At 39.7% G+C, this 16,945-nt stretch overlaps 4 protein-coding genes across 4 annotated transcripts; 1 reads left to right on the top strand and 3 right to left on the bottom strand.

Annotated features, from left to right (window-relative positions):
- Window positions 1-3,897: 3,897 nt before the first annotated feature.
- Window positions 3,898-4,755, top strand: LOC101294294 (RING-H2 finger protein ATL80-like). Its single transcript, XM_004287662.1, has one exon. It carries the CDS (start codon window positions 4,005-4,007, stop codon window positions 4,629-4,631), a length of 627 nt encoding a protein of 208 aa, XP_004287710.1. The 5' UTR covers window positions 3,898-4,004; the 3' UTR covers window positions 4,632-4,755.
- Window positions 4,756-6,305: 1,550 nt separating this feature from the next.
- LOC101294005 lies at window positions 6,306-8,801 on the bottom strand. The gene is made up of 6 exons (XM_004287661.1): window positions 8,622-8,801; window positions 8,473-8,536; window positions 8,251-8,386; window positions 7,804-8,131; window positions 7,210-7,338; window positions 6,306-7,120 (listed from the first exon to the last, which is right to left on the bottom strand). The coding sequence occupies exons 1-6, from the start codon at window positions 8,719-8,721 to the stop codon at window positions 6,651-6,653; spliced, it is 1,227 nt and encodes a 408-aa protein (XP_004287709.1). The 5' UTR covers window positions 8,722-8,801; the 3' UTR covers window positions 6,306-6,650.
- A 1,093-nt stretch (window positions 8,802-9,894) lies between these two features.
- On the bottom strand, window positions 9,895-12,936 carry LOC101303941 (monosaccharide-sensing protein 3-like). Its single transcript, XM_004288982.1, has 5 exons — window positions 12,848-12,936; window positions 12,173-12,739; window positions 11,082-11,956; window positions 10,476-10,663; window positions 9,895-10,330 (listed from the first exon to the last, which is right to left on the bottom strand). The coding sequence occupies exons 1-5, from the start codon at window positions 12,924-12,926 to the stop codon at window positions 9,895-9,897; spliced, it is 2,145 nt and encodes a 714-aa protein (XP_004289030.1). The 5' UTR covers window positions 12,927-12,936.
- An 839-nt stretch (window positions 12,937-13,775) lies between these two features.
- On the bottom strand, window positions 13,776-16,608 carry LOC101303650 (monosaccharide-sensing protein 3-like). The gene is made up of 5 exons (XM_004288981.1): window positions 16,530-16,608; window positions 15,767-16,333; window positions 14,583-15,580; window positions 14,319-14,506; window positions 13,776-14,226 (listed from the first exon to the last, which is right to left on the bottom strand). Exons 1-5 carry the CDS (start codon window positions 16,606-16,608, stop codon window positions 13,776-13,778), a joined length of 2,283 nt encoding a protein of 760 aa, XP_004289029.1.
- Between the last annotated feature and the right edge of the window lie 337 nt (window positions 16,609-16,945).

Here is a 16,945-nt window from a genome sequence, read left to right as displayed (position 1 = left end):
GAATAGTTTCCCTCTCTCGGAAATCATACAATAAAACCTGGCTTCTAGGATCATGCAACGGACTGGTGTTTTTCGTCGTCGGTTATCAAGATTACGTGCCGCCGAGATGGAATTTCGGAAACGAATTGAATACTCGGGCTTCCCTTATAGTTATTATAACGGGAATGCAGCAATTGTTTTGAACGAGGCCCTTCATTGGCTAGACTGCGCGCAACGTGTGTTGTAACTTTTCATTTGGACAAGGAGCAGTTCAGGGAAATGAGTGCCTGAGCATCAATTCACCCCGAAACCACGGAACTTGCGTACATATTGGGGTTTATGGTGGAACTCCGACAAGGCATTGATGAGTGGATTTGATAATATTGAATTTTGGGTTATGACTTATGAGAGAGTATGGGGCGCCGGATTCGTTTACGAAGCTGATGATAGAGCAATTTTGGCATAACAGACGATTCTTGGGTATGGAGAAGAGTACGGTTGCTCAGGCCAAACTGCGAGATGGACGAAGAGCGTTGGTGAGGATTGATCATCAAGAGAGGAACGGGGATATGTAACTGCTGGTTAGTTTGTTACTCCTCACTGCCTCTGCTTGATGAGTTTGCTTGTTTGTTTTGTTCTTAGTTCACTCTACATGTTATTGATTTACTCATTTTTTCCAATCGTTTGAATACTTGGACATGATTTTGAGGCATGGTTGCTAGAGACCAGAGATTCAGTTGTTAAGTAGGTGGATGTGTAATGCGAGTAAATGTTATTAATTGTTCTAGAGACTTTTTAATGTAATTTCTTTCTATAAAAAAAAAACCTAGTAATTAGGACACATCAAAGTACCATAGGATCAAGTTTACCACCTCCATCTCTTGGAGGAGGTTGGCATGAACAGTACATGACGCCGATTATGTGTTGGCTATGTGAAACCTACAGAAGTTGCGGTTGCAGTCCAGATCTTTATCATGACACTAGATGGTGATGATCATGAATGTAATCCCATATTTTGTGCTGTAAGGGAGATGAGATATTTGATCCCAAACTTAGCATTTGATGTGAAGTTGGTGCTATGGTAAAGGAAAAAGAGGGACAGTTACCCAACTATAAATCATAGTCATAGTGCAATGGATAATTGGGGGAGAAAATCATAGTGGTAGTGATAAGTTGTCAGCTGCTGATTCATATTGAGAAACTGGAGGCCAAATTATTATAGCAGGGGCCATAATCCAACCCAAGATTCACCTTTGGCTGTCCAATAAAACCTGTATGAATAAGGGTTAGCTGTCCTCCCCTCCATTCGGCTCAATCATTTAGGTAAAGCTTTTCAGATTCTCAGGAACTAAAGCTCCTTTTGGGTTCTAGTCACATTCTCTGCACAATGGAAACTTGGCAGTATTTACAATTTAGTGACAAGGAGTAGCTCTGGACTCTTGCTTGGATCCATCATCCTTTTATTCTCTACATGATATTAGAGTATTGTTTGTAAGAAATTTTTTATTATTGGTCAACTTCTCATCTTACAAATTAAACATACACGTGAGAGAAAATGTTAGCTTAATATACATTGTTGACTTATTTCATAACATCTTAAGTATTTAAAAAACGATATTCGTTACTCTTAAGCTTTATTTCTTAACCGATACAGAGTTATAACATAAACTCGAAATCTGATGCAATCACCTGTAACCAATACATAAAACCAGATAATCTTTGCACTATATTTCCCATGAGGTTCACATCTTTCATTGCTCTCTTGTCAATTAGTCCAATAATGGTGTTCATATGACTTGCCCCACATCACATCCATTGAGCTAACAGTCTAAAGAGTCCTAAACAGTTCCATAGTACCTACATTACCTCCTATTCAAGGCAAGATTAGAGTCTGGCTCTTACCATAAAACCCCCCACTTTTCCTTTTATCCACCCAACACATCAAAACTATGCAACTGATCTATTCTGGCTTTGCTTGGCTATTGGCCACCTTCCCCTTTAACTCAACAGACTCTTTGGCTCTGCTTTCACACATTTGGAATGAACCTCGTTTCTGGCTTTCATTCGCATCAATGGCCATGAATCGTGTTGAGTTGGCATCTACCATGTCGTTCCATTAATTCAACTGTGACATACCACACAACGGAAGTTGAAGCTTGATGATGAGTTTACTTCGTCACAAGATTCTTGATCTAAACCCAAAGTACAAATCTTTATCCATCCATAACTATATTTTTTCAAATCGACTCCACAGATTACTCAAATTCGTAAAACTTTCATGAGCGTGACGCTAACAAACTGATTTCAACGTATACATTATGTTTAAGAAACATGTGTATAATCTAGTCTGATGAACATATCACTAAATGGGTCCTAAAGCTTTTGGTGAAAGCTAAAAAGAGCAATGGGGGTACTGCTCAACATGTGCAAAAACTCTAAAGTATCATAAAAGAAGATAAGACACAAAATTGAACCAGAACATGCATCAGTGTCATTATTTGTAAACTCATAGCTCTTTTTAGTGTCAATAAGATAGCCCCCCACCCCAATTTGGAGACAGACATGTGTGTTCAAAATGGTGCTTCACACTACTTTGTTTATTTTCTTTTCTTTTTGTTCATTTTTTTTTTAGTTAAATAAATTCTACCTTCTCATCATCTGACATTTCCACCCAATATGAACTTGATAAGCTCATATCATTAATAGAATTACCTCACTCACCTAATCCAAAGAGAAACTACTTCTCTGTAATCAATATTTGGAAAGAGAGTGGATGAATTTGTAACCTGCTCTTTCAATACGAGAGCGATTACCATTTGTGTCACATGAATATGATGTGACATGACTGAACACAACATTTTCCTCTTTTTTTTTCTTTTTTTTTCTTTTCACTTTTGACAATATGAAGTTATCCTACTTAAACAAGATAAATTTTAATATGATGTAAAGGTCGATTCGATAACCTCTGAAAGGCACCTCAAGAACAAAAGTTACACTTTTTAACTATATAAACAACTAAGCGCAGTCCTTTTGCTTCTAGATATGCAACTTTTCTAAATTTTAACAACCAAGTCGGGGTTAATACCAAGTGGAATACGGACAATTTTTTAAGAAAAAAGTGGAATATAAAACAATATCCTACTAGTACTAATGCAATATTATATTTATAAGTCTATCGTTATAAGTTATAAATAAATGCCACAACACTAATATCTTTATAAAGCTTTTTATAGTAAAAACTAGCGTATCATGAATTGATTGCTCTTTGGGGCAATTAGCAAATGAAGATAAAATATGTCTTTAGGGCAAGTTATAAACTTTTCATTCTATTTTGTTCTGGCCAAAATGTCTCTTTCGGTTACCGATGCTTATTGATGTAGTAAAGAGTTATTTCTATGGAAAAAAAAAACATTTTAACTTCGAGATGTTATTCGATAACCTTTTAAATTTAATGTACCGTCATGACGTCATATTTGTATTATTTGACTTATTTGTTAATTCAGTGGTTCGGTGATTTTAGTCTACTCAGACATTGTCACTTTATTTCCGAAACTAAACAATAAAAACGAACTTTAGAACATCTTAATAGATTCTAATTATTGCAGTAAAGCTTTGGCAAAAAAGCTTGAAAATCAAAGATGAAAAATGAAAGATAAGAATTATCTAAATATGGGAAAATCCAAGCTATCTGGGCCAGCCAACCTGGGCCGACCTTGCCTACCTCTCTCTCTCTCTCTCTCTCTCTCTCACTCTACCCTATCTTCCTCTTCTCCCACACACTCACTTTTCTTCCTCCTCTTTCTTTCTTTTTCTTCCCCATTTTCAGACCCAACAGCTCCTCTCTCTCTCCTCACACTCACTTGCTCTCTCTCTAACCCTATAAATACAAACACCAACCTTTCCAAACTTTCCAATTCATAAACACCCAGAACTTAAAAAACCCACACCCACTTTCTCTCCCTTCAGCTTCTTCTTCTTATTCTTGTCCTCTGTTCAAAAAAACGACATTGGATTTGCTGTCGTATATGACCCATATGCCTCGCTCACAGAGATTCCTCACCACAGCCAACTACACCGCCGCAGCGCCGCCTCCCGAAGCCATGGCCTTGGAGTCCGACTTCGTCGTCATCCTGGCAGCTCTCTTATGCGCCGTCATATGCGTCGTGGGGTTATTAGCCGTGGCCCGCTGCGCGTGGCTGCGACGCGCCCCGGTTCCCGGCGGCCAGTCCCAGGCCTCTTCAGCTGCCAACAAGGGCCTGAAGAAGAAGGTGCTCCAGCAGCTACCCAAGTTCACCTACGGCGACGGAGGACCGGCGGCGCCGCCGAAGATGGGGTCGGAGTGCGCCATATGCCTCGGCGAGTTCGCGGAGGGCGACGAGATTAGAGCTCTGCCGCAGTGCGGCCATGTCTTCCACGTCGGATGCATCGACACGTGGCTCGGCTCGCACTCGTCGTGTCCGTCGTGCCGGCAGGTCCTGGTGGTGGCGCGTTGTCACAAGTGCGGCAACTTCCCCGCCATTCCTGAATCTGAGCCTAAAACTCGGCTGGATCATATTTACCATTCTGCCCCTCCACCACCACCCTCCACCGCCTCAACTACCACTTGTAGCAACAGCTTCAGTAACAGTAATAGTTTTGTTTTCTTACCCTAAGAATCCCCCAAATCTAAACCCAACCCACCTCTTCTTTCTTCTTCCTCATATCAATCTCTGCTTTGCTGTACTCGATTTGTGTATAGACAATCATCAATGGAAATTTGTGTTTATTTTCACCGCTTCTGTTTCTGGGCCAATGCAGCAACAATGGCTCAAGTTCATCTTTGGGTTAATTTTTAGTGGATTAATTTTGATTTATATCAAATGCATGCAAATTTCCCACTCCCACTCTCCAAACTTGTCTTGTCCTTGAAGCCAATAGCACTAATTAAGCTTATTTTAATTAAGGGGTTTGCGTGTGTTGTTTAAACTAATCAAACGGGTCAAATGGGTCACAGATGCTTGGAGGACTACTTTAAAGAATTGAAAATTTTTTCATGACCTAACATAATGCCAACATAGAGAGGTCCTAAGTTGAAGAAGCACAAGAACCATTGCTATTGTTTAAGTTTATGTTCCACTTCTGTCAAGAGAGAAACTTTTGGAGCACTTTGATGGGTCAATAGCAACTTAGAGTGTTATTGACGCATCGAGAAAGAAATGTTCGAAGCTTATGTACCATCCGAATGTTAAAAGCTTTGGCCAACAGAGAATCATGGGGTGTTTAAATTTGTTTATGTTCTCTTGATTGCTGCAGAGAACTTCTTCAAGCATGGCCTGTGAATGGAAGAAAGATACCCCTTTTTGAGATTTTGGGGCTAAGATTTAGCTTTAAGCTGTAGTTCCACTTGTATTGCTTAGGCAATTTAATCAATCTTATTATTTTTATGCAAGAGGTTAAATTGATAAGACTTGGTTTAATCTCATCCTCTTAACATGATTGATCATACTGAAAAGCAAACAATGTTCAATACTTTATGGTATAGTTCTCAAGTGAGTTAGTGTTGCTCAACTGGAGATTAATAGATAAACACAAAAAGAGTGATGAGGACCAATCCTCGTATAAATCCAATGTCATCTTTCTAGAATATAACCTAGTGTTTTGATAGTGATCTTAACAATATCTCTCAAATTTCACATTAAATTCGAGATTGAGATCTTATCTAACATTGCGGATGAAAATATTACTAGATTTTCCGATGATGTAAAAGCGCTTCAACCCACTAAATACCACTAAATATCTCCCTTGGTCAAATGAAAAGCCTTAAAAAAGCAATAGCCGATATTTACCAACTTCTTCCTGGTATGAGCACTAAGCAAGCACCAACGTTCACTTTGCGAGTAGATTAATATCGACCCGCCGCTAAGGTCACTATATTGATCACTTATAAGCCATGTTACTCGGTTCGTAGTCGTTTAAATTCAAACCCCCTATATAGAATATGCATTCGCTATAGCCGTCCTAATCTTTTGCCTAACTTCCTCTCCCATTCCTAAACTCTCAACTAATAACAACTCGCCAACTCCTCCGGCATACCTGCACTTTCTGCACTACCTTTCCGGCGGCCTAGAAATAACAAGTGCAATGGTCAAACTTGGCAACTCTCTATGTTGCAGAATCCTAACAATCTTTACATCCAAACCAAACAACAGTACCACCACAGTAGTGAATTCTGATTTCTGATTTTCAAAACAGAGTCCAAATCAATGGGAGTTAATTTTCTTCAGGGAGAGTATGCATTGCAGGCCATTAAGCTAACAGAAAATTCTGGATTATATATATTGAATCAAGTTACACATCAAAGTGTTGGATCATCAGACATAAAAAGGTTTCATGAAGATAACTCATTGATTTGGCCTCCTATATGTGTGCTATCCTAACATAACCACTCTTTGAATAAAAACCCAAGTTCTTAAAACTTTAAATATTCAAGCTAGCTTATGATCATTATGTGTATGTCTATTCTGCAACAGCACAACAGAAGCAGAGGGCCAACTGAAGCGCAAAATATTTCCGAAAGCTCATCCACCGTTTTCCTTACTTGAAGAAGACCTGCTGATTCCAACAAGTCACCAGCAAGTGGGAAATTCAGGGTTGCAGGATTTACTTGGATATCAATAGCCAGTTACTAAGCATCAAGTTTCCTGTTCATTATCACTCTCACCCCCAAACATGGATGCCATTTTCATGGCCAGCTTTGCAGCCCTTTCTCTTCTTTGAAAATCAGGCATCAACCTCAAGCTGTCACGCATGTTCCCAATTTCGGACATCAACTGTTCCAAATCCTCAATTTCAAAAGGTGTATCCCCATCTAACTCTTGGCCTTGGTCAGGTTCTTCCACATTGGGTACCACCACTTCCTTGTTGATATCACTATGTAATGCAGCCATTGATGTAGAGGTATGCGGCTCCCCATTAGCACTACTGGTTCCATTCTCTTGAACAAGATTATCACGAGCATCCATTGTTCCCATTTCTGATGTTCCAGCAACATCATTTGCAGAAACCCATCCCCATCCTTTATCTGTGTCATCAAAAGGCTCAGCTGAACCCGCCGATAGGACATCATAGTCGAATTCATAATCCAATTCTTCTTCCGACGAGTCTAACAGAGAGGAATAAAACATTCAGAACTCTACTTCAAGTGTAAAGCAAAAACCAAATGTGGAAGAAAGAAAAACAAGAGAACATAACCTTCTTTTTCAGGTAATGATGGTTCAGTAATCTTATCGCCTGTTTTCAGAATCATTCCAGGCCACATATGTGCAGAAAGAGCTCCAAAGAGTCGTTCAACACCTTGTGAATCGCCATTGACCGACAAACCTGTGAGAAAAAGCACCTTTTATTTTAGAAGATGCTAGCAATAAAGAGAGAAAAAGAAAAAGGTATACGATGTATTGCCCAATCAACATCTTCTTTTATCATAACTTTACTTTTTTTGTATTCTCAAGCTAACCAAATTCCTTTCTATTCATGAAAATGACATATGCTTGGATACTTGCTCTGTGGTTTATTGTTCTTACTCTGGTATCCTGATGTGAAAGTACTAGAATCTGTACACTGCTCCATCGTTACAAAGACTCATTTCATGATCATTCAATACGACTTTGCACATAGACCATGAAATATAGTTAATTATAACATTGAAAGTCACAATTTTAGAGCTTTTTCAAATACTAATTCAATTCTCTTCGTCTTTTGACAATGGTTTCAATCCTGTGATTCTTTCCAATTCCTATGTACTTTTTATTCCTAGGACAAAATGGAAATAAGAAAGGAAGGCCTTACATTTGTCAAACTCAGCATTCGAACCACAAGCTTCAATGTACTCAATGTTATTCTCAGTGCACCATTCCAAACACGACCCCCTGGCCTCCCAAGCCGGTTCGTCCTCCCCCAATAAACTGCTCCCCTCAGTTTCAGAGATTCCATACTCGGTAAAGTCCGACTGGGAATCAGAAAAAGGCTCTCCAACCTTCAGCAGCCGTCTCCTATACTCAACATGAACCGGGTGACCCGGCACAAGGTCTACTTTATTCCCTATGCACAACAGTATATCGAACTTCTGAAGATCATTGCGCGACACCCATTTCTGAAGCGCAACAAGAGATGACAACTGCACATTATCAACCAAACAAACATGAACACTACATCAAACACAAATCACACTAAGAAAAACAAAACTATCAACAACTCCACAAATTTTTCAAAATGATGAATGACATTCACACCAACCTCAGTTGTATCAAACACCATAATCAAAGCAGCTAGCTGATCATACATTGGTAACTTCTCGATCGAAAACTGCTCATCAAGATGAGCCATCCACACAGCCACATCAGCTGTGTAGTACTTAGTATTGATACTCCACCTAATCATCAAAAAACCCTAATCAAAATCCAATCCCAGAAACTAAAAACCAAACCTTTACTCCAAAATTCAAAACTTTTCACGTACCCATGAACCGCCAACTGAGCCGGCGAAGAATCCGAACCATCATCGAAGTCCAAACCCAGTAATCCTGCAATAAAGTCACGAAATTTGATCAGAAAATGGGTTAGGGATTTTGGGTCAGCCGTGAAATTGAAGAAAGATGAAGGCTTTACGAGAAAGGAGAGTCCTCTTGCCGACGGTGGGTGATCCGATGAACAAGATTCCGGGTCTCTTCTCCAGAGGAACAGCTTCTTGCTCTGATTGACTTGCCATTCTTTTTTTTACTAAAATCAAATTTTTTTTTTGGATCTAAAACCCTAAAATTTACACTTACCTCAGAAACTTTCCTAATTGCTATAAAAGTATAATAAAGCTTAAGCTGCAGAGCTGGGTTGAAAGGGAGAGAAGGGACTCGTTTGACATTGTCTTTATTGGGAGAGGCTCTTTGGAGATTGCACACACTCTCAGTCCTTTTATTTTTATCTTTTTATTTTTTCTTTGGGTATGATCTTTTCATCCTTAAAACATGAAAGTATGTTCTGATTTGATAATAACAACACAAAGTTTCACAATTGAATGAATGGATAATACACATTTCTGATGGACTAATTGGACTTATTTTTGTTGTGTAGTGTAAATATTCGAGACGTGATGGGTATGAATTTGAGAGTTGTGATGTTTATGATTTTTTCAACCATGTTAGATTTTTTTTTAATCGACTATATCTTAGACATGTATTTTGAATCGGCATGAGGAGTTCCTACGAGCACAATACATAGATTTTGATTATTTTGAAACTCAAGTAATTTTCACAAAAAAAAAAGTAATTCAAGGTTTATAGCAATGCTTCTGATATAGTGGAGAATCTTCGAGTGTGAGATACAGAAAGCAAATCATATTCTGATATATCTATCTTCAACTGAAAGATACAGGACTAGAGGATTGACTCTCTTTGGTATCAAAGTGCATGTGCAGCAGATTAAAGGTAGGGGATGGGTTCAAGTACAAAGCCATTGAACTTTGAGAAACAAGTGATGATCATCAAGTACCAGATAGATCATGAAAGTGATTGTACGGAGAGGAGGTTGAATGGTAAGGGCAAGAATAAGATTGGTAGGGCAAGCATCTCAGCTCTCAATGCCTTGAAGACCAATGTTTCTGGCTCTGGTAGGAAAGAATCAGATATGGAGACACTATTATGAGAAAGCTAGGTTGATAATTTGATATGAACCTAATGATCCTATGATCAGGGATAAGTCAACTGTCACATAAGTCTGATCCCATTGACATTGTTTCGACTATTTATGATCCACTAGCAAAGAAAATCATTTCCAAAGAAAAAGAAAAATCATTCACATTATGTATGCATTGTCAGCTTCAGACACTACTGTCTTCAACTTCAGTACAAACAAATTACCAAAAACTAAAGTTTCAAGGGCAGTGAAATCAGTTATCTGCAGCTGGTTTTACTCCAGCAGCAAAGAACTCAGAAATGACTTCTAGAGGCATGCCCTTGGTTTCGGGCACCTTCAAGTACACAAATATCCAGGAAATGATGCATCCAAGTACGTAGACTCCAAAGACACCAGCAAAGCCAATGGAGGAGAGCATTACAGGAAATGAGTATGTGATGATGATGTCTCCAATCCAATAAGTGAGCGCACAAATGGCGATGCAGAGGCCACGGACAGGAGTAGGGAAGATCTCTGCACATAGAATGTTTGGGATTACCCCAAAGCCCATGACGAAGCAGCAGAGATAGATCACTACACTAGCAGTGGATATTGTTGCAGTCAAAGTAGTGCCTAAGTTGACAATGCTGCTAAGAACTAGTAAAGCAAGCGCCACTATCAGTATTGGTAATGTGGATAGCAGCAATGACCTACAAAAAAGAAAGATGAAGGAGATTATAATATTGAGTTCAAGGTAATTAGATTTAGATTCAATAGTTACAATATTAACTCACACTTTCGGAATGTGCTAATTCATGTAAATGAAGGTAATAATATAAAGAAAAGAAAAATTACCTTCTGCCAGCTATATCCATAAGCCACATGGAAGTAGCTATGCAAGGAAGCATGAAGAATGTTGTGATGGCACTTAAGAAGAGGGACGCAGACGCCGAATTCAGTCCTATGTTAGACAAAAGAACTGTTACTCCGGTTCGCTCATAAATCTGAGGAGTGTAGTAGAGAACCCCATTTATACCAGCAATCTGTGCAGGTGGAGAGAGGCATTAAGAAAACAAGTAATTTTCCAACAAATTTTGGATAAGATTCCAAACATTGAGAAGAATAGAGAATAATGCACACTAGTCACAATGTACATTGTGAAGTAATCATGAAGATTAAAAACAGTTTGCTTAAAGGTTTGATTGCCACCACCTTCAGGCAAGTCATTCTGCTAGTTGTCTTAAAGCTTGTACAGAACTATAGACATTTAGATAATTTTATGAAACAAAATTTGATATTTTGGTGCTTTCACAAAATATATCAATGCCTTGCACAGTTGCAATGGTAACAATCTGGTACTTGATGATCTATGAGTAGAAACAAAGTAATAAGTTAAGGCATAACTGCATAAGGTAATGTAGGTTCCTTACAAACTAACTGCAACATAGAGTACACTTTTACCTGCTGAAGAACTTGAAGACCTATCCCAACAACCAATGCGCGCTTGACTCCTGGTTCCAAAAGCTCTCTCCATTTTGATCCTTTAACAACAGCTTCTGGTGGAGGATTCATTGATGGACTAACCAAAGCAGCAGCCTGAATCGCTTCATGTTCTTGCCTTACACCAGAAATTGAAACAACAGACGCAGGCTGAGACCCAAGTGCACTCTCCTGGTGCAAATAGACTCTTTGAACTCCTCCCTTTTTCCCATCTTCGATTACTTTCTCAGCATATTTGTAAGCAAGCTGCCAACCACCACCAATATCTATACTACTAGTACTACCTGCCTCACCAGCATTAATAATTGTATTGCCTCTTACACCTAAAATGCTTCCACCATATTTAGGTGTGGCAGTGTCCTTGTCCACACTTGTTGTTTGACGCGAGATCAATGGACTTCTCAAACTGTCATCACCATAATCCCCAGGTGTTTCAGACTCATGGTCCTCATCATCACTTTGGCTCTCCATGTCCCAATGCTTACTCTGATGCTCCCCAGCATTAAGAAAAACACTGCCTAAAAATGGAAGCATGCTGCTACCCTTGCTTCCTTCTCTCTCAGAGAGCTTCTCATGGACACTGCTGAAAAGAGTGACAAGAGGATCCTTAAGGGAGATGCTTCTTTGGTTTGCCGCACTCCCGTGACGAGATGTCAAACTTTGTGCAGCAATTGGTTTGGCAATATATGATACTCCCTCTTCACCCCCATATAACTTTATGAGATACTTTTCTTCAGTTGTTGCCTGGTTAAGCACATTGGCTGGACTGATAATGTACTCTTCCAATGATGTGTCTTTGCCAGTGTTAAGACCTTCAACTAGCAAAGCCAACTCACCTGTACATCATAGAAGCCTCTAGTTAACAGTAATTAGTATGCATATATATAAACTTAGCACCAATTTCTTATAGAATTTCTAGAGCATCCAACTCAACCATTAGAAATGGGTGAAAAGCTCGTATTCTTATATTATATCCAAGACTACCAAGGTAATGTATGACTGCTAAAAATTCCCCACCAAGTAAGCATGTCATAAAATATCAATTTAGGCACCTCGAACATCTTCCCTGCCATTAAGTCTTTGCAACACTTGTTTTGCCTCAAGGATTCGTCCTTTACTCACAAGCCACCGAGGAGATTCAGGCAGGTAAAGTACTGTCAAAACTAAATAAGCTAACGATGGAATGGACAATACACCTAGCATCATTCTCCAGTTTGGTGTATCCATCAATGACATTCCAAACACCATACAATAAGACAAGAACATTCCAGCCGAACCAGTGAACTGTGGAAGTGTATTCAGTGTTCCTCTAATATCCGGTGGCGCTATCTCAGATATATAAGCAGGAACAAGAGTAACAGCCAAACCAGTTCCAAAACCATCTAACAGCCTGGCATAAAGTAAGACATAAACATTTGGAGACCACAACATTACCAGACCACTGAGAAAGAAAAGCAGTGATGACATTATGAGCATTGTTCGCCGCCCTAACCAATCTGATGCTGGTCCAGAAAATGTTGTGATCACAGTAGCTCCAATGAGTGATGTTGCCACAATAAGCCCTTCAAATGTCGGTTTACTTTCTAAGCTGAATTCCTTTTTGATATAAAGAACAGACCCTGCAACAATTTTGTGATACAACTACAGCTGAAATATGAAAATTGTGGCAAAAATAAACGATTTGAAAGAAAAAAAAAATAGCAAACAGAAACTATGGGACGACATGCCTGCAATGACTGAGTTATCCCATCCTTGCAACATGTTACCAATTGCTGCAGCAACTGCAACATACACAGCTCCTCTCATTTCTTCGGAACCCCGAAGAGGATTCAGATAACAGATGCAAGAGTACTTCTGAAAGTTTTCAGATTTTTTTCTTTTTGAGAAGAATATTATGAATATGTAATGCCATGAAATTTGAATTTTGAACAACACAGGCCAGTTTATCACTAGCTGGTTGCAGGTCTCGGAATGTGAATGTGAAGCAACGTGTCAAATTTGGTAAGGCAAAGGTGAAACGTAATTATTGGCTCTAACAGTAAACTTCGTATATCTGGTAATTTTGTATTGAACGCCAATCTGTCATGTTTTCACGTTTGGCAAGAAATGAAAAAATGAAAATGACTTCTTGGAAATTATGCTAATTAGTTACCAAATTTTCACCCAAAATCAATTTCATACCAATAGAAATGCAAATCAAAGGCACATTGATGGAGGTACATTGTCGAATTCCATATGATTGGTAAATCTTCTTACTAAAAAGAAATAGGTGCTGATGTAGCTCCAACACATACATACACTCATGGATTGAATATTTTGATGCTGACATATAAATTTAAGTTTTGGCCATCCATCTCGTGAGCGTAAAATTCATAAAACTATGCAACTCAATGAGTTAAAAATATTAGTGTCACTATCCCTACCTAAAATAACCGAAAAGTTGAGATGGCGAGCCAAAATTCATTTGACTGGTATGTATATCAAAGATTATATACAGAAACTGTCTTAGATAACATAGCACTAGCGTTCACATCACCATTTTACATGGAGCCATTCGGATTTAGTGTTATTGTGCCTACTTTCCTCTACCCTAAAGACAAGTGATTGAAAATCAGAAAAATAAAAACAAGCACCTTTAATCTCCTTGACTAACAATTAAGAGCTAATTCTTTCTGCCATTTCAGCCTGCTTTGCACCAACAGCAAAGAACTCAGAGATGACTTCTAAGGGCATTCCCTTTGTTTCTGGAACCTTCAAGAACACAAACACCCAAGAAATGGTGCACACAACAGCATAGATGGCAAAGACACCGGCGAGACCAATAGAGGTGAGCAGAATAGGCAGTGTGTAAGTGACAATGATGTCTCCTATCCAAAATGTGAGGGCGCATATCGCAATGCAGAGTCCTCGAACTCTAGTTGGGAAGATCTCGGAGCAAAGAATGTTGGGAATTGGCCCGAAACCCATGACAAAGGTGCAAAAGTAGAGCACCACACTGATGGTGGAAATTGTGGCATTGACAACAGAACCCATGTTGACAAGTTGGCCGAAAATTAGTACTAGGAGTGTTACTGTTAGGATAGGTAATGTGCCCAGCAAGAGTGACCTGCAAGAAAAAAAATCATCAGAATATATATTCAATGAAAACAACAAGTTTTCTGGGAACTCTCCTCTTACTCTAACTGATCAAAGACTCACCTTCTGCCCGCGACATCCATTAGTCTCATGGCAAGGCCTATAGATGGAAGCATCAATAGGGTTGTGAGAGCACTTATGAGAATAGAAGACGAGGTAGAACTGAGGCCCAAATCTGATAAGAGAACTGCAACTCCTGCTTGCTCAAGAATTTGGGGAGTATAGTAAAGAACCCCATTTATGCCAGAGAACTGTAGATTAAGAGAAAAATTAGTCGAAGTTCGAGTGCATATTACATTTCCTTGTCACAACAGGAAATGTCAGTACCTGTTGAAGAATTTGGATTGATACTCCAACAAACAGTGCACGCTTGACTCCCGGTTCCAAAAGATCAGACCAACTGGATCCTTGGACAGCAGTTTCTTGATCAAGAACTGGTGGTCCATCCCCCCTCATATGATTCTTGGTGATTATAGAAGGTTGGCTAACAAGAGCAGAAGCTTGAAAATAATGATCACCTTCCTGAGGAGTATCACCACCACCAGCAACTGGAAGCATAGAGCCGGCGCGCATTGTGCCAATCATTGAGCCACGGCGAGATTGATCAAGTGCACCCTCCTGGTGCAAATACACCCTTTGATACTCTTCTGTCTTCTTCCCATCTTTGTCAACACGCTCCGAGTATTTATAAGCCAACTGCCAGCCACCACCAATGTCCATACTACTCACTGCTTCACCACCTGCTCCCGGCATGAGGAGGCTATTTCGCCTCTTCAGGCCACCCAAGAAGCTAGAAGAAGATTTAATAGATTTCCCGGGAAGCATGTCATTAGCCATACTAGCTGTATGTCTACTCGAAAGCAATGGCTTTCTAGCAGCATTGTCTTCAGAATCAGTCCCGGTTGTGGCACCATCTCCCTGCTCCAAATCCCAATGATCAGTTTTGTCTTGGGAGTGATCAGCTGGTGGCGCCACATTTAGTAGGCTCCCCATATTTGGCAAATTGAGAAGGCTGCGCATACTTCCTGAGTTTTCAGGTAAGATCTTCTCATGGACACTACCAAATAGGTTTACAAGAGGATCCACATAAGGTGCATTTGGATTCAGCATGCTTCCTTGGCGTGACACCAAGCCGAAATTGGATTGTCCTGTGACTGATTTCACAATCAGTGAGGCTCGTCCCTCCTCCGGTCCGTATAGCCTTATTTGATCCTTGTCTAGAGCTTCTTCACGGCCATCTGGATCATTGGCCGGACCAATTATGTACTCTTCTAATGATGTGTCCCCTCCAACTCCAAGACCCTCCACCAGCAAAGCCAACTCTCCTGCAGCATATCAATCAATCAAGTCAATAATTAATTTAGCACCAAAAAATAACACACACACATCAACCATGAATTTTACCCCAAAAAACACACAAGTGAGTAACTCCAGACTCTTAAACAACGCCATTTTGGACACAAATACAACACCAACACAGAAAGGTTAAGGAATCCTTTTCATTTATGCACCTTGAACATCTTCCCTGCCGCGCAGTTTTTGCAAAACCGTCTTGGCCTCGGCCATTCGCCCTTTACTAACTAACCACCTTGGAGACTCGGGCAGATAAAGCACAGTCAATGCGAAATAAACCAACGATGGGATCGAAAGAACCCCAAGCATCAACCTCCAACTGGGTGCTTCCTTCAATGACATTGTAAACACCATGCAGTATGAAAAGAACATCCCACCAGAGCCAGTAAACTGTGGGAGAGTGTTCAGTAGCCCTCTGATATCCGGTGGGGCTGTTTCGGAAATGTAGACCGGGACAAGAGTAACAGCTAGTCCAATCCCAAAACCATCTAGCAGCCTTGCCAAGAGGAGCACATACACATTGGGTGCCCATAGCATTACTAAACCGCTGAGAAAATATAGAACTGATGAGATGATCAGCATGGGACGCCTTCCGAGCGAGTCTGAAACTGGCCCTGAAAATGTTGTGATCACTGTGGCTCCGATCAGTGACATTGCTACAATCAACCCTTCAATTGTTGGTTGAGTTTCCAATTTAAATTCCTTTTTAATATAAAGAACAGCCCCTGCAAATACCATTCACTTTGATACTTAATGAAATATGTGTGATTTATGATCTAACTGCATATGGATCTGCAATAATACTATAATCGCCAAACTTGTTCATCAAATGATTTAAACTCGGTCGCATTGTCGTAAACCCTAGCAACCATAAAACTGAAAATGGTCTAAAAATGGAGATATTGAGAATGCAGAAGTTACCTGCAATGGTTGCATTGTCCCAACCTTGTAACAAGTTTCCTATTGCAGCAGCAATGGCTACAAAAACAGCCCCCCACATGTTTTAAACTCTGCTGAGGAAGAGAGAAAGTCTTGGACTTTGTATCATCAAAACCTTTGCAATGCACGTAGATTAGTTGGTGAAACGAGTTTGTTCATGGTTTGAACTAATGAAATGTCTAGTAAATAATTTTGCCAAAACAAACTTTCTTGAATGAAAAAATTGTACCCTTCAAGATCGAACAGAGAGAATTGAAACAATGACTTCTAACATATCTGTTACTCAGACATCTGAGAAAGAAGTGATCTAAGTGGTACTTCTGGGGTTCAAAGGGTTCAAAAGTTTTCGAATGAAATTTCCTAATATGACTCTTGAATCACACAACATGAAGAAGCCC

This window comes from Fragaria vesca, linkage group LG1 (genome assembly GCF_000184155.1).
Source record: "Fragaria vesca subsp. vesca linkage group LG1, FraVesHawaii_1.0, whole genome shotgun sequence".
Classification (NCBI taxonomy): Eukaryota; Viridiplantae; Streptophyta; class Magnoliopsida; order Rosales; family Rosaceae; genus Fragaria; species Fragaria vesca.
The sequence above is the reverse complement of the archived record's forward strand: the minus strand, read 5'-3'. Positions and strand labels throughout refer to the sequence as shown.